A 26372-nucleotide genomic window follows, 5' to 3' on the forward strand; every position below is an offset into this window, starting at 1 on the left:
GGTGCACTCGTTTTGCCAAGCACTCCTTTGATCTGTACGATGGAGCCACTTCCAGACCTGTTAAAAACACAAACTCTTGGCCAAGCCAAATGCTCATTTGAAAGGGTGAATCGGAAGAGAAAGCTGTTGCCATAGGACCAACAGTTATCTCATTTATATGGCCAGCTTCCTTCATAAATTACAGCTGATCGCTGAGAGTTCAAGTAGGGGAACACTTAGTGAACATCTTATTGTCAAGGGGCCAAAGAATTGTACAAAGTGGAGTAGATAGACAATTCAAATGTTTTTTAAACTTATACATTTACCATCAATATCAGAATGGACAACATCTACAAACTTTGCATCACTATAATGCAATCTGTCTTCGGGTGGTTTCCCATTGAATAAAGGTCCAGCAGGATCCAGTCCTAAACCCAAAAGAAAAGGATCAGTAAAATAATCCTGAGTTATTCATACAGAATAATAAGACAAATATATTAGCAAGTGACAAAAGGGATCCTAGCAGGGGGCGACTGAATATGAATGGGCGGTTGACCAATTAAAACATTTTTCAAGGTCTTCCTTCTGTACAGAAAAAACAATTCTAAAGTAATGACAATGGTCCTAGCTATTGAGATCTGGCTGCAAGTGTAAAGAGGATATAGCACATTGCATAATACTGTTGTTATATCTGGAAGGTGATAGGACAAAATAAACAAACATAAGAAACATAATAATCACCTGTTATTCGACCAATGGAACCATTGTACATTTTCCCAACAAAACCAGAAATATGAGCCCCTAGGCTGACGCCAATCATGTAAATGGAGTCTAGTGATCCCCCTTTGTTCTGAAATAATATATAAAGTTAAGCATTAAATGAAGATTATATATGCATTAATATATTTTACAGATTATAATATATCTGATGCCGACAAGAAGTACACAAATGGATTGTGACAAAGTCACTGGCAAAGTACTGGAGGGGAGGTATGTTTGAGGGTGTGAGCTTCAATGATAGCAACCTAGGAAAACGCTCCAGCCAACTATGTGCTGAAAGGGGCTAATCAGCCATGTTTAGGGCTAGGTTAATTGAACAGCTGTAGAGTAGGAAGAGTCCAGAGGATAAATGCACAGCCTTCTAGAGCATTCAGTGGTGGGTGGGCCTGAAGGTGTAAGCTCTAGAGCTGTGTTTTTATGCTAAGGAAATCTGAACTTGGTTGTTTGTTCATGAAGAGATTCCTGTAGCAACACGGACTGTGCCATACGTTATGTTTTTGTTTTCCTTTTTAGGCCAGGAAGGCCAGGTTTATTTTGCTAACGCTGCACTGGTTTATGCAGTACTTTTAATAAACCAGTAAAATATTTAAAGAAACAGTGTTCTTGTGTCTACCTCTATGTGCACTCAAGTGAGCCGATCTACCACAGGATATATTGGATATATTGGCAATATGGTTGGAAGTTGAACGAACAGAGGAAGGAGTCGAGGAAGTGGTGCATGGAAATTTCCTACTACATACACTTGATGACAGTTCTACTTCCCTACACCAATCTCATGGTTGCGGGAGCTAGTGCAATTGACGCAGAAGAGAATGGCTCAATCTGAGCAACGCGCTGCCCGTGGCTAGGATGGTGCTGACATGAAATTTTAAATAAAGAGGAAGAATACACACCCAGACACAGTGGAGGGGACGGAACAAAGCTGAAAACACTGCCCACAGTCCCACCCACAGACCGTCCTATAGGCCCGCCTCGAAGCACGAAGATAGGAATACAAGGAAAACTTCAAATAAAGATTAAACTAAATCTACAAAATGGATTTCTTCACCTGAGGTATCATTTTAATCAGTATTACAGTGTTCTCTTTAAACATTACACACGGTGACGCAGCTCCTTATGTCCTTTCCACCTACAGACTGATTCATCTAGTTCTTATAATAGTGACTAGAAATTATACACATAACCAAGAGAACCTGCTGGTTGCTCATCGTAAATTCCTTCATTGTTAGTAATAGGAAAGTAACTTTTCCATTTTTAATAATTTGTATCTTTAAAAAAACTTTGTAAATTGAAAGCTACATCGCATATATATATATATATATATATATGAACAAAAACTACTTAGAACTTACGTACACTTAAGAAAAAACACTCCGGGCTACATCACAGGGAGCTGCCATCCCTGTGATACATACCGCCTATTAACTACATGGCCATTAGTATCGCTACTAATATATATATATATATATATATATATATATATATATATACACACACACACTGTATATATATTACTTTCCCAATTTTGCTTTCATCAATATGTCAGCTGAAAAGAAGTTTTAATAGCCCATAAATGTGTGATCATTCCGAGCTTGAAACAGCAAAATCCTATTGATGCAAACAGCAAACTCCTATTAAAATGCACCCAGGCAGTAAAGCAAATCAGTGTAATTGAAAAAAAGGTTTATTCAGATGACCACTCTTCCCATAGGAGTTCTATCCATGTTTTTCACAATAATACACATGCCCATTATAGTCTATAGGGCTGTTCACTAGTTCGCAAAAAAAAGGAAGAAACCTGTCCTTTTTTTTATCCAACCCAGGAAATGTTGTATCAACTCAAATTCACTCATTGTAGTACATGGGTCTGTGAACATCTCAGACAACATTAAAAGGCATTACTAGTTTTTTTAAAAAGGAAAAAAATCAAAATACCTTAAAAAAATTGATTTGTGTTGCCATATTTGAGATCCATAAATGTATTTTTCAGTTGAGTTAGGTGGTTGCTTGTTTTTGTTTCTTTTTTTGATGAACACAATATTTTAATTGCCACCATTTTTGGGTGCACATGACTTTTTGATTGCTTGTTCTTAATTTGCTCTTTGCATTTTGGGGGGTGACCAATAACTATAGTTTTAGCATTTTAAAAAATGTTTTAATGGTATAAAATGCATGGGATAAAGAACATGGTATACTAGTTTCTTCCATTGTGGGCACTGCAAATCAAAATGTGATTTTTTTTGCATGATGAATAGATTTACATTTTTTTTTACATTTATTAGTCCCACCGTCTTTTTAAGTCCCTGTAGTCTCCCCCTAACCTATGTACAGAAAGAAAATGTCAAATATGTACTTCAAAAACGTAAGAATGAAAGGTTTGCAGCATTCTCAAGGCTTAAAAATAGCTGATGCAAAGCAGGATGACAGCAAGAAGTAGACAGCGGAAAACTCCTTGGACAAGGAAACTCTGTTGAGAACAAGTCACTACTCCCGATCTCTTGCGTAATACCAGAATTGCGTAATCACCGAAGACACAATGAGTAAGGTGTTGTCAGCCAGAAACAAGATGATGCAATTATGGTGGAAACCCAAACTATAAAGATCACACAGAAGACTGAACACAAAATTATAATAGAACCGATCTGAAGAAACGTTTGTCTGACATTCTCCTAGGTCTTGAGTCTAGTGGGAATAGGAGAAAAGTGTCACAACGGGTGGGGATGGTGGCAATAATGTTGGCCTTTTTCTCATGTGAAACCATGCTCTGAAATAACTCGAGTACAGGTCCTGAGCATAGGAAGATAAATTGTCTGCAGTGAATGCAATCCATGATACATCAAGTCAAATCAACATTCATTTAATAATATGACTATCGTGAGGGTTCTTAAGGGTTTGCACCATCCGTCATATGATGCCCCTGTCAGCTGTACTTACCATCTACAGAAAGTGTTGTGCCAATGGCAAATTATCATTTTCATGCATTTACAAAAGGTGCAATTAATATCAAATGAGCATTTTAGAATTTGTTTGCTGGATAAACCAGGCAGTGATTGGAAACGATCCTTCAGTTGATCTTCGTCCCAGACATTTCATGGCTTTGTTAGAATATATAGTCTGAAATGCGTTAGCTATTTTTTAGTTTGTGTAGCTTGATCTGTGAATTTACTGAACAGAGGCTGAAGCTTTCGGATTGGAAAGATGGAGTCCTGGCTTTTTCCTTCAACGTGGATATTGCTGTTCTGTGGATAGGAGATACATTGATAGCCCTCACTCATACGTCCGTGTTTAAAGACGTACATGAAAAATGTCATCAGTGTTTGGACCATGTGTCCATTTTTACCTACAATGTTTTTCATGGATGGGTAAATAAATCGATAAGTTACAAAGCTTCTCAAATAATTTGCAATGTTACATATGGACAGAACATGGATGTCATCCATGTGTTGTACGTGTTATTCACGGACCCATAGACTTATATGGGTTTGTCATCCGCGAAACCGTAGAAAAATGGACATGTTTTCATGACATGTGAATATCCCCATAGATTATAATGGGTATTTATTCTGTCAATGAAAAAAAAACGGATACAAGACGTACGTGGAATATGGATCTGTGAATGGGGCTTTATGGTGGGCAAACGCCTTTCAATTCCATGTGTTAATTAAATGCTCCCAAGTTCCCCGTCGTGGTGTCTATGGGTAGCCAGAACGCTAAGCTTATGTCTATGGCTGTACTGGGAATCTAGAGGTTTATATCAGGAAGATTGAACTCCAAATACTAGAATGATATATGAGGAATTGAATTGAATTAGAAAATCATTTCAAACTTAATGAGGACTTGTCACCAGGTCAAAATTTTCCAGTTTTTACTTTTATCTTATTCCTGCAGCTCTCCTGAGTAATGTGTATTTTTTAATTTGCCATTTGGTTCCAGAGATATGGGCCTGTTTATTTAGTGCTAATCAGGGCCGCCATCAGGGTATTACTACCCTGACTAGCGTATGGGGCCCGGTGGGCAGAGGGGGCCCGCATTGGGCCACGTCTCCTTTGCTCAACGGGCCCCTACCGACTCGCTAAACCGGGACCTCAGCGGCGCTGCGGCAGCTGAACGCTATTGACATGCAGGCCCGTCGGCCCACACGTCAATAGTTAACCCCTTCACTCCCAAGGGTGGTTTGCACGTTCATGACCGGGCCAATTTTTACAATTCTGACCACTGTACCTTTATGAGGTCATAACTCTGGAACGCTTCCATGGATCCCGGTGATTCTGACATTGTTTTCTCGTGACATATTGTACTTCATGTTAGTGGTAAAATTTCATTCAAATAACTTGCGTTTATTTGTGAAAAAAATGGAAATTTGGCAAAAATTTAGAAAATTTCGCAATTTTCCAACTTTGAATTTTTATGCCATTAAATCACAGAGATACGGCACACAAAAAACTTGATAACTAACATTTCCCACATGTTTACTTTACATCAGCACAATTTTGGAACCAAAATTTTTTTGTTAGGAAGTTATAAGGGTTAAAAGTTGACCAGCGATTTCTCATTTTTACAACACCATTTTATTTTTAGGACCACATCACATTTGAAGCCACTTTGAGGGGTCTATATGATAGAAAATACCCAAAAGTGACACCATTCTAAAAACTGCACCCCTTAAGGTGCTCAAAACTACATTCAAGAAGTTTATTAACCCATTAGGTGCGTCACAGGAACTTTTTTGAATATTTAAAAAGAAATGAACATCTAACTTTTTTTCCCAAAAAAAATATTTCAGGTTCAATTTTTTTTATTTTACCAAGGTTAACAGGAGAAATTGGACTGCAAAAGTTATTGTGCAATTTGTCCTGAGTACGCTGATACCTGATTTGTGGGGGGGGGAACGACTGTTTTGGCGCACGGCAGAGCTCAGAATGGAAGGAGCGCCGTTTGACTTTTTCAATGCAAAATTGGCTGGAATTCAGATCGGACGCCATGTCACGTTTGGACAGTCCCTGATGTACCTAAACAGTGGAAACCCCCTACAAGTGGCCCCATTTTGGAAACTAGACCCCCCAAGGAACTTATCTAGATATGTGGTGAGAACTTTGAACCCACAAGGGCTTTACAGAAGTTTATAACGTACAGCGGTACAATTAAAAAATCATATTTTTTCCACAAAAATGATCTTTTCACCCTCAATTCTTATTTTTCCAAGGGTAACAGCACCCTAAAAGTTATTGTGCAATTTTTCCTGAGTACGCTGATACCACACATGTGGGGGTAAACCACTATTTGGGCGCATGGCAGAGCTCGGAAGGGAAGCAGCGCCATTTGACGTTTTTGGCTGGAATTGAGATCGGACACCATGTCGCGATTGGAAAACCCCTGATGTACCTAAACAGTGGAAACCCCCCACAAATGACACCATTTTGTAAACTAGACCCCCCAAGGAACTTATCTAGATGTGTGGTGAGCACTTTGAACCCCCCAGTGCTTCACAGAAGTTTATAACGCCCGGGCGTGAAAATAAAAAATTCGTATTTTTTCCACAAACATGATCTTCTAGTCACCATTTTTTTTTATTTTCCCAAGGGTAACAGGAGAAATTGGACCCCAAAAGTTGTTGTCCAATTTGTCCTGAGTATGCTGATACCCCATATGTGGGAGAAAACTACTGTATGGGCACACGTCGGGGCTCGGAAGGGAAGTAGTGACGTTTTGGAATGCAGACATTGATGGAATGGTCTGCGGGTGTCATGTTGCCTTTGGAGAGCCCCTAATGTACCTAAACAGTGGAAACCCCCCACAAATGACCCCATTTTGAAAACTAGACCCCCTAAGGAACTTATCTAGATGTGAGGTGAGCACTTTGAACCCCCAAGGGCTTCACAGAAGTTTATAATGCCAGGGCATGAAAATAAAAAAATCGTATTTTTTCCACAAACATGATCAATTAGTCCCCAATTTTTTTATTTTCCCAAGGGTAACAGGAGAAATTGAACCCCAAAAGTTGTTGTCCAATTTGTCCTGAGTACGCCGACACCCCATATGTGGGAGAAAACTACTGTATGGACACAGGTCAGGGCTCGGAAGGGAAGTAGTGACGTTTTGGAATGCAGACTTTGATGGAATGGTCTGCGGGTGTCATGTTGCCTTTGGAGAGCCCCTAATGTACCTAAACAGTGGAAACCCCCCACAATGACCCCATTTTGGAAACGAGAACCCCTAAGGAACTTATCTAGATGTGTGGTGAGCACTTTGAACCCCCAAGGGCTTCACAGAAGTTTATAATGCCCGGGCATGAAAATAAAAAAATCGTATTTTTTCCACAAACATGATCAATTAGTCCCCAATTTTTTCATTTTCCCAAGGGTAACAGGAGAAATTGGACCCCAAAAGTTGTTGTCCGATTTGTCATGAGTACGCTGACACCCCAAATGTGGGAGAAAACTACTGTATGGACACACGTCGGGGCTCGGAAGGGAAGCAGTGACGTTTTGGAATGCAGACTTTGATGGAATGGTCTGCTGGTGTCATGTGCATTTGGAGAGCCCCTGATGTACCTAAACTATTGAAACTCCCCACAAGTGACCCCATTTTGGACACTAGACCCCCCCACGGAACTTATCTAGATGTGTGGTGAGCACTTTGAACCACCAAGTGCTTCACAGAAGTTTATAACGCTCGGACGTGAAAATAAAAAAATCATTTTTTTCCACAAAAATGATATTTTTGCCCCCAATTTTTTATTTTGATAAGGGTAACAGGAGAAATTGGACCCCAAAAATTGTTTTGCAATTTGTCCTGAGTAGGCTGATACTCTACATGTGGGGGTAAAACACTGTTTGGGCGCATGGCAGAGCTTGGAAGGGAAGGAGCACCATATGACTTTTTCAACTCAGAATTGGCTGGAATTGAGATCAGACGCAATGTTGCATTTGGAGAGCCCCTGATGTGCCCAAACAGTGGAAACCCCCAACTCTAACTCCAACCCAAACCCCAACACACCTCTAACCCTAATCTCAGCCCTAACCCTAACCCTAGCCCTAACCCAAGCCCTAACCCTAACCCTAACGGAAAAATGGAAATAAATACATTTTTTTTATTTTATTATTTTTCTCTAACTAAGGGGGTGATAACGGGGGGTTTGATTTACTCTTTATGGCGGTTTTTATGTTTGGCAGCTGTCGCATGCTAAAAGACGCTTTTTATTGTAAAAATAGTTTTTGCATCACCACATATTGAGAGCTATAATTTTTCCGTATTTTGACCCACCGAGTCATGTGAGGTCTTATTTTTTGCGGGACGAGTTGACGTTTTTATCGGTACCATTTTCGGGCACGTGACATTTTTTGATCGCTTTTTATTCCGATTTTTGGGACGCAGAATGAACAAAAACCAGCGTTTCATGAATTTCTTTTGGGGGAGTGCATTTACACCGTTCCGCGTGCAGTAAAATTGATAAAGCGGTTTTATTCTTCGGGTCAGTACGGTTACAGCGATACCTCATTTAGGTCGTTTTTTATGTTTTCTCGGTTTTATGCAATGAAAACTATTTTATATAAAAAATAATTATTTTTGCATCGCTTTATTCTGCGAGCTATAACTTTTTTATTTTTTTGCTGATGATGCTGTGTGGCAGCTCGTTTTTTGCGGGACAAGATGACGTTTTCAGCGGTACCATGGATATTTATATGCGTCTTTTTGATCGCGCGTTATTACACTTTTTGTTTGGCGGTATGATAATAAATCATTATTTTTTGCTTCGTTTTTTATTTGTATTTTTTAAGGGCTTCACTAAAGGGGTTAACTAATGGGACAGTGTTATAGCGCGGGTCGTTACTGACGCGGCGATACCTAATATGTGTACTTTTATTGTTTTTTTTGTTTGTTTTTTTCAAAAAATGAATTTATTGGGGAATATTTTTTTTTTTTACTAATTTATTTGGCGATTTTTTTTTAAAATTATTTTTAAACATTTTTTTATTTTTTTTTTACTTTATTACATAGTCCCAGGTGGGACATCACTGTCCTGTGACAGATCACTCATCTGTCACATCACAGATCACTGTGACAGATCAGCAATCTGTCACAGGCAGTGCCGAAGGCTTCCTCATGCCTGCGCTTTGCAGGCACTGAGGAAGCCAGCTTCCTGCAGGCCCCCGAAGGCCCCCGTCGCCATCTTGGATTCGGGGGCCTGCAGGAAAGGAGCCCCCCGCAGCAGCGCTGCACATTGCGCTGCCGTGGGGGGCTCAGGGAAGCACGGAGGGAGCCCCCTCCCTGCCGATGCTTCCCTTTAACTCCTGGTACACCGCGATCATGTTTGATCGCGGTGTGCAAGGGGTTAACGTGTCACGGACCGCCCCTGACACATTGTGCCGGGTGTCAGCTGTGATAATCAGCTGACACCCGGTTGCGATCAGTGGCGCTCACCACGTGGGCGCCGCTGATCGCTGAGACGTACTATCCCGTCCATGGGCATAGGGGCCCAGGTCCCATGGACGGGATAGTACGTCGGATGGCAGGAAGGGGTTAACAGCCGCCAGCCAATCGGAGGCTGGCAGCTGATGTCAGCGGCAGCACGCACGCCGCCGGCGTCTGACGTCACTGTCAGTCACCGGCGAGTGCGTGCTTCAGCAGCATGGAGGAAGCGCGAGCGTCGCCGCTGGAGCGCGGCCAGGTAAGAAGAACTTGTTTTTTGTTTTTTTTGTTTTTAAAGCGGCGATCCGGACATGATGGGGGCAGAATGCAGGACATGATGGGGGCAGAATGCAGGACATGATGGGGGCAGAATGCAGGACATGATGGGGGCAGAATGCAAGACATGATGGGGGCAGAATGCAAGACATGATGGGGGCAGAAAGCAAGACATGATGGGGCAGAATGCAGGACATGATGGGGGCAGAATGCAAGACATGATGGGGGCAGAATGCAAGACATTATGGGGGCAGAATGCAAGACATGATGGGGGCAGAAAGCAAGACATGATGGGGGCAGAATGCAAGACATGATGGGGGCAAAATGCAAGACATGATGGGGGCAGAATGCAAGACATGATGGGGGCAGAATGCAAGACATGTTGGGGGCAGAATGCAAAACATGATGGGGGCAGAATGCAAGACATGATGGGGGCAGAATGCAAGACATGATGGGGGCAGAATGCAAGACATGATGGGGGCAGAATGCAAGACATGGGGGCAGAATGCAAGACATGGGGGCAGCATGTGACAGTGAGACACAGGAGGGGGCAGAATGTGACAGTGAGACACATGAGGTGGCAGAATGTGAGGCACGGGGGCAGAATGTGACAGTAAGACACATGAAGTGGCAGAATGTGAGACACAGAGGGCAGGATGGGAGACACATGGTGCAGAATCATGGGGCAGGATGGATACGATGGAGACAGATGAGGAGATCATATGGGGCACAATGGATGCTCATGAGGGCGGGATGGGACAACATGTGGCTGAAGCCAGGAATGAGACACACGGGGGCCAGGATAGGGAATATTATTACCATAGTGGCTAATTAAGGGATATTATTACTGCAGTGATGTATTTATTTTATTTTTTGAGTATACTGTTTTAAATGGGGGGGTCATGTTACTGTGTAGAGTGATACTATGACGCCTTTTTTTCTTCATGTGATGTAATGTAGAAGTTGGGAAAAAAATAAGTAATGTGTTCTGCAAGCGGAGCTCTAGATAACTGTGTTATTTCCTGCAGAGACGAGCCCAGGCTGGAAGACGTATTGGCGATCTGTGCTGGATGAAAGATGAAAAGCAAGGATGAAGGACTTCACCTAAAGACATCACTGGTGAGTTAGTGTGTTACCTATACACTGACACTATACACTGTATACTATATACAGAGCTCCTGTGTATAATGTCACCAGTGATCACTGTATTACCTGTACATTATATACAGAGCTCCTGTATATAATGTCATTGATCACTGTATTACCTGTACACAGACACTGCATACTAAGTACAGATCTCCTGTGTATAATGGCACTTATGGTGATAGTATTGTGTTTTTTTATTACTGATCAGTATTGCAGTATTCAGTCACTATGTGGTGGTAATATGTGGTCTGGGCATGGTGTTGCGGTATTTGTCCCTTGTATGTGCTATTATTTGGTCACTTTGTGGTGGTAATATGTGGTCTGGTCATGGTGCAGTGGTATTTGTTCCTTGTATGTGGTATTATAGGTCACTATGTGCTGGTAATATGTGGTCTGGACATGGTGAGTGGTATTTGTCCCTTGTATGTGATATTATTGGTAATTTTAAAAATTGAAAATTAATAAAAATATACCTGAATTGTATTGCATATTTTAACAAATATTTAATAGGTTAGCGTAGAGTAGAGCTTGGCCAAAAGTGTCTACAGTGTTGTGATGGCGGCTTAAAAAATCTTTTGGCCAAGACAAAAGCTGCCGGCTATATGTGTGATCTGGTGATGGGAACTGTTAATATGTGATTGGTGAGAAGTGGAGTTTTTCCAAGAGAGTGTGGTGAGACTGTGGACAGTTTGAGGAGTGGAGGCAGGGCTGGGGTGGAGCCTGGGCGGAGTCTAAAGGGGGCCCCGAAAATTTTGCCCTGCTGCTAATTGTTATGATGTTTACCAAGGGGGCGTGGCTCACAGAATAATTACGTAGAACAGCCTAATTACACACCCCCAAAGAATTCTGCAGGCCACAGCCTATCTGAAATCACCATTAAAATTGGCACCGAATTAAAAGGCTCATACCTCTGGAATCATAGGGTGGTTAAATAAGGAAAAGCTCAGGGGAGCTAAAGGAATGAAATAAGAGTAGAAATTGTCCACTTTTCATCTTGCGACCTTTTCTTTATAAATAAAGCGAGGTGCTAAATGGTGGAGATTTACTCCAGGCACATTATCAGAGGCATAGTACAAGATGTCAGCACTAGAGTTGAGCGAAACGGGTCGAAAAATTTCAAAAGTCGCCGACTTTTGGCAAAGTCGGGTTTCATGAAACGAAACCCGACCCTAGGATGAGGTCGGCCACGAGGTCGGCGACTTACGCGCCAAAGTCGCGTTTCAAAAGTTTGTTTTGCGCTCTTTTTCAGCCAATCAGGATCCACGGACACTGTGGGCAACGTGATGACATAGGCAGGGGTCACCACCATCTTTCAGAAGGGCATGCAAGTGATTGGCTTGCTTTGGTGGGCGTCACAGGGGGTATAAAAGGGCGTGCACGCCGACCGCCATCTTACTTCTGCCGATCTCAGTATAGGGAGAGGTTGCTGCAGATTCTGTAGGGAGAGCGTTAGGCAGGGAAGAAGACAAAAAAACTGCTTCTGCTGCTAGCGATTTGGCCTGCACAACACACCAGTCACTGTGTGTGCAGTGCAAGGGGAGGCTATATAGTGGTGTATCAGTGTTGTTGGTTGTTGGGCTGCCTTCTAAGGCTTCCTGACATTCCTGCATTGCTGTTTACCCACTGCTCCGCAAACTGCTTTTTTAAAAGCAATCCCAATTTTTTTTTTTGTCCTGCTGAGAAGAAAAAAAAACTGCTTCTGCTGCTAGCGATTTGGCCTGTACAACACCCCAGTCACTGTGTGTGCAGTGCAAGGGGAGGCTATATAGCGGTGTATCAGTGGTGTTGGTTGTTGGGCTGCCTTCTAAGGCTTCCTGACATTCCTGCATTGCTGTTTACCCACTGCTTCGCAAACTGCTTTTTTAAAAGCAATCCCAATTTTTTTTTTTTGTCCTGCTGAGAAGAAAAAAAAACTGCTTCTGCTGCTAGCGATTTGGCCTGCACAACACACCAGTCACTGTGTGTGCAGTGCAAGGGGAGGCTATATTGTGGTGTATCAGTGGTGTTGGTTGTTGGGCTGCCTTTTAAGGCTTCCTGACAGGCTGGCATTGCTGTTTACCCACTGCTCTGCAAACTGCTTTTTTAAAAGCAATCCAATCTCCCTTATCCTCTAGTCACTTTTGTCACAGCTGTGCCATCGAGCCTGTGACATAGCGCTCAGATATCAGTGGCCCTCACACAATCCAAAAGTGTCCAGTGTCCACAAGTGTGTGCAGAAATTCAAAATCTCCCTTATCCTCTAGTCACTTTGGTCACAGCTGTGCCATCGATCCTGTCACATAGCGCTCAGATATTCATTGGGCCTCACACAATCCAAAAGTGTCCAGTGTCCACAAGTGTGTGCAGAAATTCAAAATCTCCCTTATCCTCTAGTCCAGTGGTCCCCAACCTTTTTTGCACCAGGGACCGGTTTCAAGCAAGACCATTCTTCCATGGCCCGGCAGGGCGGGGATGGAGGTGTGGCAGGGGCGGGGCTTTGGTCATAAGGGGGCGAGGCTATGGACGCAGTTGTAGTGTAGCAGTGCATACTTATAATTAAATAACATTTATAATGTGACTCAACTCACCATAGGTTTTGAATGAGTGCTCCATCACCCCCTTCTCCCCATCATTGCCTTCATCCCATCACTCCCTTCTCCCCATCATTGCCTTCACCCCATCACTGCCATCTCTCCATCATTGCCTTCACCCCATCACTCCCTTCTCCCCATCATTGCCATCACCCCATCACTCCCCTCTCCCCATCATTGCCTTTACCCCATCATTGCCTTCACCCCATCACTGCCGTCTCTCCATCATTGCCTTCACCCCATCACTGCCGTCTCTCCATCATTGCCTTCACCCCATCACTGCTGTCTCCCCATCATTGCCTTCACCCCATCACTCCCCTCTCCCCATCATTGCCTTCACCCCATCACTCCCTTCTCCCCATCATTGCCTTCACCCCATCACTCCCTTCTCCCCATCATTGCCTTCACCCCATCACTCCCTTCTCCCCATCATTGCCTTCACCCCATCACTGCTGTCTCCCCATCATTGCCTTCACCCCATCACTGCTGTCTCCCCATCATTGCCTTCACCCCATCACTGCCGTCTCTCCATCATTGCCTTCACCCCATCACTGCTGTCTCCCCATCATTGCCTTCACCCCATCACTGCTGTCTCCCCATCATTGCCTTCACCCCATCACTCCCCTCTCCCCATCATTGCCTTCACCCCATCACTCCCCTCTCCCCATCATTGCCTTCACCCCATCACTGCTGTCTCCCCATCATTGCCTTCACCCCATCACTCCCCTCTCCCCATCATTGCCTTCACCCCATCACTCCCCTCTCCCCATCATTGCCTTCACCCCATCACTGCTGTCTCCCCATCATTGCCTTCACCCCATCACTCCCTTCTCCCCATCATTGCCTTCAACCCATCACTGCTGTCTCCCCATCATTGCCTTCACCCCATCACTCCCCTCTCCCCATCATTGCCTTCACCCCATCACTCCCGTCTCTCCATCACTCCCCTCATGGCCTTCTCCTCATGTCCCCATCTCCTCCAGGGCCAGGCTACACACACACACACACACACACACACGGCCAGGCTACACACACAGACACCACCTCTCTCCTCTCACCTGTCCGCAGCATCGCCCGTGCTTCCTCGCTCTGACACAGCAGCGGCCGCGCTCTCCTCTCTGTGTCAGTCAGAGACAGGAAGCGCGGGCGGCGGGCAGGAAGCTGGACGCAGTGGACGGGTCCTTGCAGCTCCGCTCCTGCTATTCCCTCTTGCAGGCAGCGGAGCTGCTTGGATCGCTCCCTGGCCGCCGCTAAGAACTGCAGCACGCCGCCCCAGCCCCCGCTACGCCACTGACCGCCCCTGGCTCCCCTTGTGTCCGCGGACCGGCAAGGACACTGCAGCGGCCCGGTGCTGGGCCGCGGACCGGCGGTTGGGGACCCCTGCTCTAGTCACTTTGGTCACAGCTGTGCCATCGAGCCTGTCACATAGCGCTCAGATATTCATTGGGCCTCACACAATCCAAAAGTGTCCAGTGTCCACAAGTGTGTGCAGAAATTCAAAATCTCCCTTATCCTCTAGTCACTTTGGTCACAGCTGTGCCATCGAGCCTGTCACATAGCGCTCAGATATTCATTGGGCCTCACACAATCCAAAAGTGTCCAGTGTCCATAAGTGTGTGCAGAAATTCAAAATCTCCCTTATCCTCTAGTCACTTTGGTCACAGCTGTGCCATCGAGCCTGTCACATAGCGCTCAGATATTCATTGGGCCTCACACAATCCAAAAGTGTCCAGTGTCCACAAGTGTGTGCAGAAATTCAAAATCTCCCTTATCCTCTAGTCACTTTGGTCACAGCTGTGCCATCGAGCCTGTCACATAGCGCTCAGATATTCATTGGGCCTCACACAATCCAAAAGTGTCCAGTGTCCACAAGTGTGTGCAGAAATTCAAAATCTCCCTTATCCTCTAGTCACTTTGGTCACAGCTGTGCCATCGAGCCTGTCACATAGCGCTCAGATATTCATTGGGCCTCACACAATCCAAAAGTGTCCAGTGTCCACAAGTGTGTGCAGAAATTCAAAATCTCCCTTATCCTCTAGTCACTTTTGTCACAGCTGTGCCATCGAGCCTGTCACATAGCGCTCAGATATTCATTGGGTCTCACACAATCCAAAAGTGTCTAGTGTCCACAAGTGTGTGCAGAAATTCAAAATCTCCCTTATCCTCTCATCACTTTTGTCACAGCTGTGCCATCGAGCCTGTGACATAGCGCTCAGATATCAGTGGGCCTCACACAATCCAAAAGTGTCCAGTGTCCACAAGTGTCTGCAGAAATTCAAAATCTCCCTTATCCTCTAGTCACTTTGGTCACAGCTGTGCCATCGAGCCTGTCACATAGCGCTCAGATATTCATTGGGCCTCACACAATCCAAAAGTGTCCAGTGTCCACAAGTGTGTGCAGAAATTCAAAATCTCCCTTATCCTCTAGTCACAGCTGTGCCATCGAGCCTGTCACATAGCGCTCAGATATTCATTGGGCCTCACACAATCCAAAAGTGTCCAGTGTCCACAAGTGTGTGCAGAAATTCAAAATCTCCCTTATCCTCTAGTCACTTTGGTCACAGCTGTGCCATCGAGCCTGTCACATAGCGCTCAGATATTCATTGGGTCTCACATAATCCAAAAGTGTCCAGTGTCCACAAGTGTGTGCAGAAATTCAAAATCTCCCTTATCCTCTAGTCACTTTGGTCACAGCTGTGCCATCGAGCCTGTCACATAGCACTCAGATATTCATTGGGCCTCACACAATCCAAAAGTGTCCAGTGTCCACAAGTGTGTGCAGAAATTCAAAATCTCCCTTATCCTCTAGTCACTTTGGTCACAGCTGTGCCATCGAGCCTGTCACATAGCGCTCAGATATTCATTGGGTCTCACACAATCCAAAAGTGTCCAGTGTCCACAAGTGTGTGCAGAAATTCAAAATCTCCCTTATCCTCTCGTCACTTTTGTCACAGCTGTGCCATCGAGCCTGTGACATAGCGCTCAGATATCAGTGGGCCTCACACAATCCAAAAGTGTCCAGTGTCCACAAGTGTGTGCAGAAATTCAAAATCTCCCTTATCCTCTAGTCACTTTGGTCACAGCTGTGCCATCGAGCCTGTCACATAGCGCTCAGATATTCATTGGGTCTCACACAATCCAAAAGTGTCCAGTGTCCACAAGTGTGTGCAGAAATTCAAAATCTCCCTTATCCTCTAGTCACTTTGGTCACAGCTGTGCCATCGAGCCTGTCACATAGCGCTCAGATATTGATTGGGCCTCACACAATCCAAAAGTGTCCAGTGTCCACAAGTGTGTGCAGAAATTCAAAATCTCCCTTATCCTCTAGTCACTTTGGTCACAGCTGTGCCATCGATCCTGTCACATAGCGCTCAGATATTCATTGGGCCTCACACAATCCAAAAGTGTCCAGTGTCCACAAGTGTGTGCAGAAATTCAAAATCTCCCTTATCCTCTAGTCACTTTGGTCACAGCTGTGCCATCGAGCCTGTCACATAGCGCTCAGATATTCATTGGGTCTCACACAATCCAAAAGTGTCCAGTGTCCACAAGTGTGTGCAGAAATTCAAAATCTCCCTTATCCTCTAGTCACTTTTGTCACAGCTGTGCCATCGAGCCTGTGACATAGCGCTCAGATATCAGTGGGCCTCACACAATCCAAAAGTGTCCAGTGTCCACAAGTGTCTGCAGAAATTCAAAATCTCCCCTGTCCTATAGACACCTTGTACCTTGTTTTACATTACTATATAGTTTGTTGGATTTTGTCTACATTTCTACCAAAAATGAGGAAGGCTGGTGGAAGAGGCCGTGGAATTGGGCGGGGGTTGGCAGCTGGTAATGATGGTGTTGGTGGTGGATCTGATGGTAGTGGCAAGAGCAAAATAGGACCGAATGCAGGAGGTGTTGAGCCTGCGTCATCGTCTGGCTACATAAGGCCTCGAACGCTTAGTTTTCTAGGAGTTGGCAAACTGCTTTTAAAGCCAGAGCATCAGGAAAAAGTTTTGTCTTACATTGCTGACTCAGCCTCCAGCTCTATCGCCTCCTCTTCTTCAGTTGTAAAAAGTAAAAGCACTGAGTCGTCATTGGAGGCTCATATTCATGAACCACACCTTTCCTTGTGTCCTTCACCCCAACCAAGATTGAAGGATGATGCAGGCCATACTAATGATTACTCCATGGAGATGTTTTCACATACCTTGCCTGGATTATCAAGTCAAATGGTGAATTACCCAGGCCAAGATGAATCTGACATGGAGTGCACTGATGCACAGCCACTGATGGATGATTCTGCTGGTACATTCACTCAGAGCACTACATTGTCCTCGCAGTGTACAGAGCCAGATTCTGACCCTGATGAGACTCAGGTGCCCCTTCCCGCACACTATACCACCTTACACGGTGACACAGAGGAAGGTGCACATGACATAGAAGAGGAGGTGATGGATGACCCAGTTGTTGACCCAGATTGGCATCCATTGGGGGAAGAGGGTGCTGCTTCCAATAGCTCAGATGAGGAGCATCCACAGCAGACATCGACATCGCAACAGCTGTTATCTGGCAGGCCCGGAGCACTCCAAAGACAGGTTCCAAACATCAAAAGAGTTGCTGGACAGCTTGTCCAGAGGGTCAAAAGATCACAGCGTGCTAGGCCGCAAAATGTCTGCCAAAGTAGGAAGAGTGCAGTGTGGCACTTTTTTGACCAAAATCCTCATGATCAGGCCAAGGTTATCTGTAAGAAGTGTGCAAAGACCTTTAGCCGAGGGAAAAATCTGAAAAATTTGAATATCAGTTGCATGCTTAGACATTTAACCAGCATGCACTTGCAAGCGTGGACACAACACCAAACCTCAAGTGCCACATGTGCAACTGATCACAACGAAGGTGGTCAGCAACGCTACATTGTTTCCCCCACTGTAAGCCCACCGGTTAGCACAGCAGCAAATGTTGGTGTGTCGTTGCAAGGCCACAGCAGTCAGGGAATCCCACTGTTATATCAACGAAAGACTGATTCTAGGCAATCAGAAAGAACACCAACTCCATCACCATCATCAACCCTCTCTCAGTCCGCCCTGTCCACCGCTACTTCCACCATATGCAGCTCTCAAGTCCAGCTCACCCTCCCAGACACTATGAGTAGGTCAAGAAAGTACTCAGTCTCTCATCCGCGTACACTGGGTTTGAACGCCCACATTGCCAAACTAATCTCGTTTGAGATGATGCCCTTTCGGTTGGTGGAAAGCACAGCTTTCCGCGAACTCATGGCCTATGCAGTACCACGCTATGACCTACCCAGTCGCCACTTCTTCTCTCGCAAAGCCATCCCAGCCCTCCACCATCATGTGAAAGACCGCATTGTCCATGCACTCAAGCAGTCAGTGAGCGGAAAGGTGCACCTCACAACTGATGCATGGTCCAGTCGGCATGGCCAGGGCCGTTACGTGTCCATCACTGTGCACTGGGTTAATGTGGTGGATGCAGGGTCCACATGGGACAGCGGTGGTGGGACAGTGCTGCCTAGCCCACGGTATAGGAAACAGTTGGCTGTAGGCGTTCGACCCTCCTCCTCCTCCTCCTCCAGAAGCGAAAGCTCGTCCACAGAGCGCAGTCGTACGAGCACTCCATCTGCAGCTGCCACTGTTGCACACGATGTGTCCCCCTATCGAGCAGCTAGTGGAAAGCATCAGCAGGCTGTGTTGCAGATGATGTGTTTGGGCAACAGACACACCGCCGAGGTGCTGGCCGAGTACTTGAAGCGACAAACTGAGTCATGGCTGGGCAGTGTACATCTTGAGGCAGGCAAGGTAGTTAGTGATAACGGCCGTAATTTTGTGGCAGCCATAGCCCTTTCAAAACTCAGCCATATACCTTGCTTGGCTCACACCTTGAACCTGGTGGTGCAGTGCTTCCTCAAAAATTATCCGGAGTTAATAGCCCTGCTCCAGAAGGTGCGAAGACTGTGCGCGTACATCCGCCGGTCGCCTGTACACTCCGTTCGTATGCAGAAGCTGCAGCGATTGCTCCACCTTCCCAACCACCGCCTCATTATCAACATTGCAACAAGGTGGAACTCCACCCTGCACATGGTGGAGCAGCTGTGCGAGCAGAGGCAGGCCATAATGCATTTGTGGGAGGATACACGGCCAGGCACTTTGAGAGCAGACATGGAGTTGACAGGTGTGCAGTGGTCGAAGCTGAAAGACCTCTGTAAAGTCCTTCAGTGTTTTGAGGAATGCACACGGCTGGTAAGCGCAGACGACGCCATCCTAAGCATGAGCATCCCACTTATGCGTCTGCTCATGCAAACTTTGACGCACCTTAAGGAGCAGGCGTCTGCAGCCAATGTTGATGAGGAGGAAGAGGAGGAGGGAATCCTTGATGACATTCAGCCATTGTCTGCTCAGGGACCTCTCCTGGACGAGGTGGAGGAAGAAGAGGAGGAGGAGGATGATGGGGATGATTACTTAGGGGAGGAGGATGCATCTCGTGGGGCAACTGAAAATGTTGGCGTGGCAAGGTCTGGTACAGGGTTTGTGCGTGATTGGAGGGATGTGGATTTGCCAGAAAGTGCTCCTCCAACCAGCACTCGCAGTGCATCATTGACACCGGGAACATTGGCCCACATGTCAGATTATGCCTTGCAGATCCTAAAAAGGGACCCACGCATTGCCAAAATGATGAACGATGACGACTACTGGTTGGCCAGCATCCTGGATCCACGCTATAAAGGCAAATTACAAAACATCATGCCACAGGAGAACCTTGACCTAATATTGGCTAATAAACAAGCAACTCTGGTAAATCGGTTGCTTGAGGCATTCCCAGCACACAGCAGCAGTGATGGTTCTCACACGAGCCGTACGGGCCGGGGGCAGCTTGGCAGAGGTGTTCGTGGTGCACACAGCAGAAGTGGCGTTGGAGACAGGGGTTTCATGACAATGTTGTGGACTGATTTTTCAAGTACCGCTCACACAACTGGTTATACTGCATCGATGGAAAGTGACAGGAGACAGCAGTTGTCAACTATGGTTACAAACTACTTTTCCTCCCATATCGATGTTCTCCCACACAGGTCATTCCCCTTTGACTATTGGGCCGCTAAACTGGACACCTGGCCTGAATTGGCACAATATGCCTTACAGGAGTTCGCTTGCCCAGCTGCAAGTGTGCTATCGGAAAGAGTCTTCAGTGCAGCTGGATCAATCCTGACAGAAAAAAGGACCCGTCTGTCAACCCAAAATGTGGATGATCTAACCTTCATTAAAATGAACCACGCATGGGTTTCCAAGGATTTTGTCCCACCTTCCCCTGATGACACATAGGGTGACAGAAAAATGGCTTGCTTTGGTCCACCTCTTCCTGGGACTTGACCTATTTCACCTTTTGCATCAGCTGAATGTCCAACATCAACATATGCCACTTTCTAAAACTCCCTAACTGTGCTGCCTGCCCCCCCCATGGCCGGGGTCACCACCTAGCGCACGACACCGTGCGAGTGCCGTTGCCCTGGACAGGTGGGTAGGCCGACTCTTAGGCGCGGGCACTGGCACAGGGTCCTTCATAGTGCAATCAAGTGTCTCTGACGGTGGTGGTGCACACCCGCCGTCAGACACACCGCCGTACTATGAGGGGCCCAGTGCCAGTACCGACGCCCACGAGTGGGCCCCCCTTGCTTGGGCAGGGCCCCAGCTTTTGCAATCTTTACCTCTCCCTGCTCCTCCGCTGTGTAGTCTGGGCCGTCAAATCCATACTGTGCTTGACACCGTCTGAGCCTGCCTCCTGATGTATAGACATACACTCACTGGCCACTTTATTAGGTACACCTGTCCAACTGTGTGTTAAGACTTAATTTCTAATCAGCCAATCACATGGCGGCAACTCAGTGCATTTAGGCATGTAGACATGGTCAAGACAATCTCCTGCAGTTCAAACCGAGCATCAGTATGGGGAAGAAAGGTGATTTGAGTGCCTTTGAACGTGGCATGATTGTTGGTGCCAGAAGGGCTGGTCTGAGTATTTCAGAAACTGCTGATCTACTGGGGTTTTCACGCACAACCATCTCTAGGGTTTACAGAGAATGGTCCGAAAAAGAAAAAAAATCCAGTGAGCGGCAGTTCTGTGGGCGGAAATGCCTTGTTGATGCCAGAGGTCAGAGGAGAATGGGCATACTGGTTCGAGCTGATAGAAAGGCAACAGTGACTCAAATTGCCACCCGTTACAACCAAGGTAGGCAGAAGAGCATCTCTGAACGCACAGTGCGTCGAACTTTGAGGCAGATGGGCTACAGCAGCAGAAGACCACACTGGGTACCACTCCTCTCAGCTAAGAACAGGAAACTGAGGCTACAATTTGCACAAGCTCATCGAAATTGGACAGTAGAAGATTGGAAAAACGTTGCCTGGTCTGATGAGTCTCGATTTCTGCTGCGACATTCGGATGGTAGGGTCAGAATTTGGCGTAAACAACATGAAAGCATGGATCCATCCAGCCTTGTATCAACGGTTCAGGCTGGTGGTGGTGGTGTCATGGTGTGGGGAATTTTTTCTTGGCACTCTTTGGGCCCCTTGGTACCAATTGAGCATCGTTGCAACGCCACAGCCTACCTGAGTATTGTTGCTGACCATGTCCATCCCTTTATGACCACAATGTACCCAACATCTGATGGCTACTTTCAGCAGGATAATGCGCCATGTCATAAAGCTCGAATCATCTCAGATTGGTTTCTTGAACATGACAATGAGTTCACTGTACTCAAATGGCCTCCTCAGTCACCAGATCTCAATCCAATAGAGCATCTTTGGGATGTGGTGGAACGGGAGATTCGCATCAGGGATGTGCAGCCGACAAATCTGCGCCAACTGTGTGATGCCATCATGTCAATATGGTCCAAAATCTCTGAGGAATGCTTCCAGCACCTTGTTGAATCTCTGCCACGAAGAATTGAGGCAGTTCTGAAGGCAAAAGGGGGTCCAACCCGTTACTAGCATGGTGTACCTAATAAAGTGGCCAGTGAGTGTATATTTTGAATGTGTACGCTATCCATACATGTTATCTGGGGATACGGTACCCTTTCTAACCTATGTGCAATCACGTGCAATCCATACTGGGCCTAACACCGTCTGAGCCTGCCTCCTGATGTATAGACACATATTTTGAATGTGTACGCTATCCATACATGTTATCTGGGGATACGGTATCCTTTCTAACCTTTGTGCAATCACGTGCAATCCATACTGGGCCTAACACCGTCTGAGCCTGCCTCCTGATGTATAGACATATATTTTGAATGTGTACGCTATCCATACATGTTATCTGGGGATACGGTACCCTTTCTAACCTTTGTGCAATCACGTGCAATCCATACTGGGCCTAACACCGTCTGAGCCTGCCTCCTGATGTATAGACATATATTTTGAATGTGTACGCTATCCATACATGTTATCCGGGGAAACGGTACCCTTTCTAACCTTTGTGCAATCACGTGCAATCCATACTGGGCCTAACACCGTCTGAGCCTGCCTCCTGATGTATAGACATATATTTTGAATGTGTACGCTATCCATACATGTTATCCGGGGATACGGAACCCTTTCTAACCTTTGTGCAATCACGTGCAATCCATACTGGGCCTAACACCGTCTGAGCCTGCCTCCTGATGTATAGACATATATTTTGAATGTGTACGCTATCCATACATGTTATCTGGGGATACGGTACCCTTTCTAACCTTTGTGCAATCACGTGCAATCCATACTGGGCCTAACACCGTCTGAGCCTGCCTCCTGATGTATAGACATATATTTTGAATGTGTACGCTATCCATACATGTTATCTGGGGATACGGTACCCTTTCTAACCTTTGTGCAATCACGTGCAATCCATACTGGGCCTAACACCGTCTGAGCCTGCCTCCTGATGTATAGACATATATTTTGAATGTGTACGCTATCCATACATGTTATCTGGGGATACGGTACCCTTTCTAACCTTTGTGCAATCTTGTGCAATCCATACTGGGCCTAACACCATCTGAGCCTGCCTCCTGATGTATAAACATATATTTTGAATGTGTACGCTATCCATACATGTTATCCGGGGAAACGGTACCCTTTCTAACCTTTGTGCAATCACGTGCAATCCATACTGGGCCTAACACCGTCTGAGCCTGCCTCCTGATGTATAGACATATATTTTGAATGTGTACGCTATCCATACATGTTATCCGGGGAAACGGTACCCTTTCTAACCTTTGTGCAATCACGTGCAATCCATACTGGGCCTAACACCGTCTGAGCCTGCCTCCTGATGTATAGACATATATTTTGAATGTGTACGCTATCCATACATGTTATCTGGGGATACGGTACCCTTTCTAACCTTTGTGCAATCACGTGCAATCCATACTGGGCCTAACACCGTCTGAGCCTGCCTCCTGATGTATAGACATATATTTTGAATGTGTACGCTATCCATACATGTTATCCGGGGAAACAGTACCCTTTCTAACCTTTGTGCAATCACGTGCAATCCATACTGGGCCTAACACCGTCTGAGCCTGCCTCCTGATGTATAGACATATATTTTGAATGTGTACGCTATCCATACATGTTATCTGGGGATACGGTACCCTTTCTCACCTTTGTGCAATCACGTGTAATCCATACTGGGCGTGAGAACGGCTGGCGAGCTGTTAAGCAAGCTACAGCACCTGTGGTTTGCACACGTAAGTTTTTCATTTTTTCAGGAATGACGGTTAGGCCTAATTCCGGAACTGCGGTTGACCTGCACTTACTGGGAAATCATTGTTCACGGGTAATAATTGTAATCAGTGATCCCCATCACTAACGTTGTTCAGCGGGTTATCTGCACCTGTAAGCGACAAACGCTGGCCTTTTCAGTGTAGCGCACATGCAGCCACGGACATGTAAGGGCATGACACACCAGTTATTGGCAATTCCCTAGCGAGGAGACTTATTTGATTGTTTTCAATGTTGGGACAGCAATTTTTGGGGAGCACTATACTCTGGAGAATGATAGATGGGGCCCACCATACACTGGAACATTCCAAAGGTGGACATCAGACACTGGAGCAGCATTTACAGGGCCCATTATACACTAGAGCATTAGAAATGGGGCCCATTATGTTTGGAGCATTATTTGGGCCCATAAGACAGTGGAGCTTCATCCATGGGGACCAACATATACTGTAGCATTATGTGGATCTCATCATATACTGTTTCAAACATTATATGGGACCAATGATTCTGTATGGAGAAATAGATGGGCCTCGTCATGAGATGTAAAAACTGAGGTATTTTTCATTGTACTATACCGCTATTTCTCTGCCGTATCGGAGCATGATGAGTTGTGGTATTATGTGTTAAAGGGGCGCTCTTTCGCCCAGGGCACATGAAAACCTGCAGCCAGCCCTCCCCCCCCACAACTTTAGCCAAATAACCCCCATTTTTCAGTGCGTAACTTGTATTATGAAGTTAATTAAGGTTGACAAGCTTAAGTAAGAAGAATTGATGCTTTTGGCATTCAAATGGGCACTGTAGGTGTGTTTCCTGTCCTCCTCTCACTGCCGACTTTTATTCCCCATTGACTTACATTGGGTTTCGTGTTTCGGGACGACCCCGACTTTTCCCTATAATCGGACGATCTTGCTCGACCCGACTTTTGGAAAAGTCGGGTTTCACGAAACGAAACTCGACCCTAAAAAACCAAAAGTCGCTCAACTCTAGTCAGCACTATAAAGCAGCACATTTTCTTACCAACATTTGATCAATGAGGTTTTTCATTATATCGGCAACTTTTCTGCATTTTCCAGCAGCATTGTGATAGATCAGTGTTGTGGCACCTCGGTTCCAGTCAACTAAGATTATATTGAAATCATCGATGGAGAGCAGCTTTTGTACAATGTCATCCAACCACACAGGAGGAGACCCAGTCGGCCTGTACCCATGGGTAATAAAAATGGTCTTTCTCGAAACATTCAAATAGTTGAATGCCGTGGTATTCTCCTTGTTGAGGTCTCCTGAACAGTTTGCATTGTCTCTGGTGTATAACAACAATTGCACATGTAGATCAGTCCCAATGACGGCGTCATGAATATCAAGGTCTGTGAATTCATGGCATGTTTCTTCAGTATCTGAAAAATCAAGATTGAAAAGGGATAAGAAGGCTGCATCAGATATTTATAAGACTCCCATGCACATCAGAGCAAAGCTGGCAGAACCCACCAATTTTGGCAGGACCAGTCATCCATGTAATATAAATACATATATATATATATATATATATATACACACAGTATATATATATATATATATATATATATATAGCGGCCCCCTTTTTCTCCCTTTACAGCTGTTCACAACATGCTTCTAAAGAGTACAATTTACATCAGATTCATAACCAATAATGGCATCAACATCTCCTAACAGAGTATTATAAAATTGTGTTTCCTTTTTTCAGAGACAGTCATCTTGCATCACTCATCTCTTAATATTTCAAGTCATAAAAGAATGGTGAAGGTCATGTGTAGCAGTAGCTGAGACAAGAATCACTCCCGTGGCAATTGGTGACAAAGCAAGAGAAGTTTACTTACAGTCTGTGTGAATAGATAGGGTGGAGAACTGCAAGAGGAACCGAAGAGGAATGGAGGAGTGTCAAAATAAATAAATATATTTGTTTTTTCTTTATGCATATGCAGGTGCTTCCCGCAAAATTAGAATATCATCAAAAAGTTAATTTATTTCAGTTCTTCAATACAAAAAGTTATGCTCATATTAAATAGAGTCAATACAGAGTGATCTATTTCAAATGTTTATTTCTGTTATTGTTGATGATTATGGCTTACAGCCAATGAAAACCCAAAAGTCATTATCTCAGTAAAATAGAATTATTAACAAAAAACACCTGCAAAGACTTCCTAAGCATTTATAAAGGTCCCTTAGTCTGTGTCAGTAGGCTCCACAATCATGGGGAAGACTGCTGACTTGACAGATGTCCAGTAGGCAGTCATTGACACACTCCACAAAGAGGGTAAGCCGCAAAAGGTTACTGCTAAAGAAGCTGGCTGTTCACAGAGTGCTGTATCTTAGCATATTAATGGAAAGTTGAGTGGAAGGAAAAAGTGTGTAAGAAAAAGGTGCACAAGCAACCGGGATAACCGCAGCCTTGAAAGGATTGTTAAGAAAAGGCCATTCAAAA

The 26372-nt window shown here is 45.2% G+C and overlaps 1 protein-coding gene across 1 annotated transcript in view; it reads right to left on the reverse strand.

Moving 5' to 3' along the window:
- LIPI (lipase I) overlaps positions 1–26372 on the reverse strand; it is a 106056-nt gene that overhangs the window by 48346 nt on the left and 31338 nt on the right. Inside the window, exons 2-4 of the mRNA XM_073584465.1 lie at positions 24932–25308; positions 721–829; positions 306–407 (exon numbers count right to left, since the gene is read on the reverse strand). Coding sequence (XP_073440566.1) covers positions 306–407; positions 721–829; positions 24932–25308 — 588 coding nt within the window. The remainder of the gene's footprint in view (positions 1–305; positions 408–720; positions 830–24931; positions 25309–26372) is intronic.

This window comes from Dendrobates tinctorius, unplaced genomic scaffold (genome assembly GCF_039654945.1).
Source record: "Dendrobates tinctorius isolate UK_male_01 unplaced genomic scaffold, ASM3965494v1 ptg000084l, whole genome shotgun sequence".
Taxonomy (NCBI): Eukaryota; Metazoa; Chordata; class Amphibia; order Anura; family Dendrobatidae; genus Dendrobates; species Dendrobates tinctorius.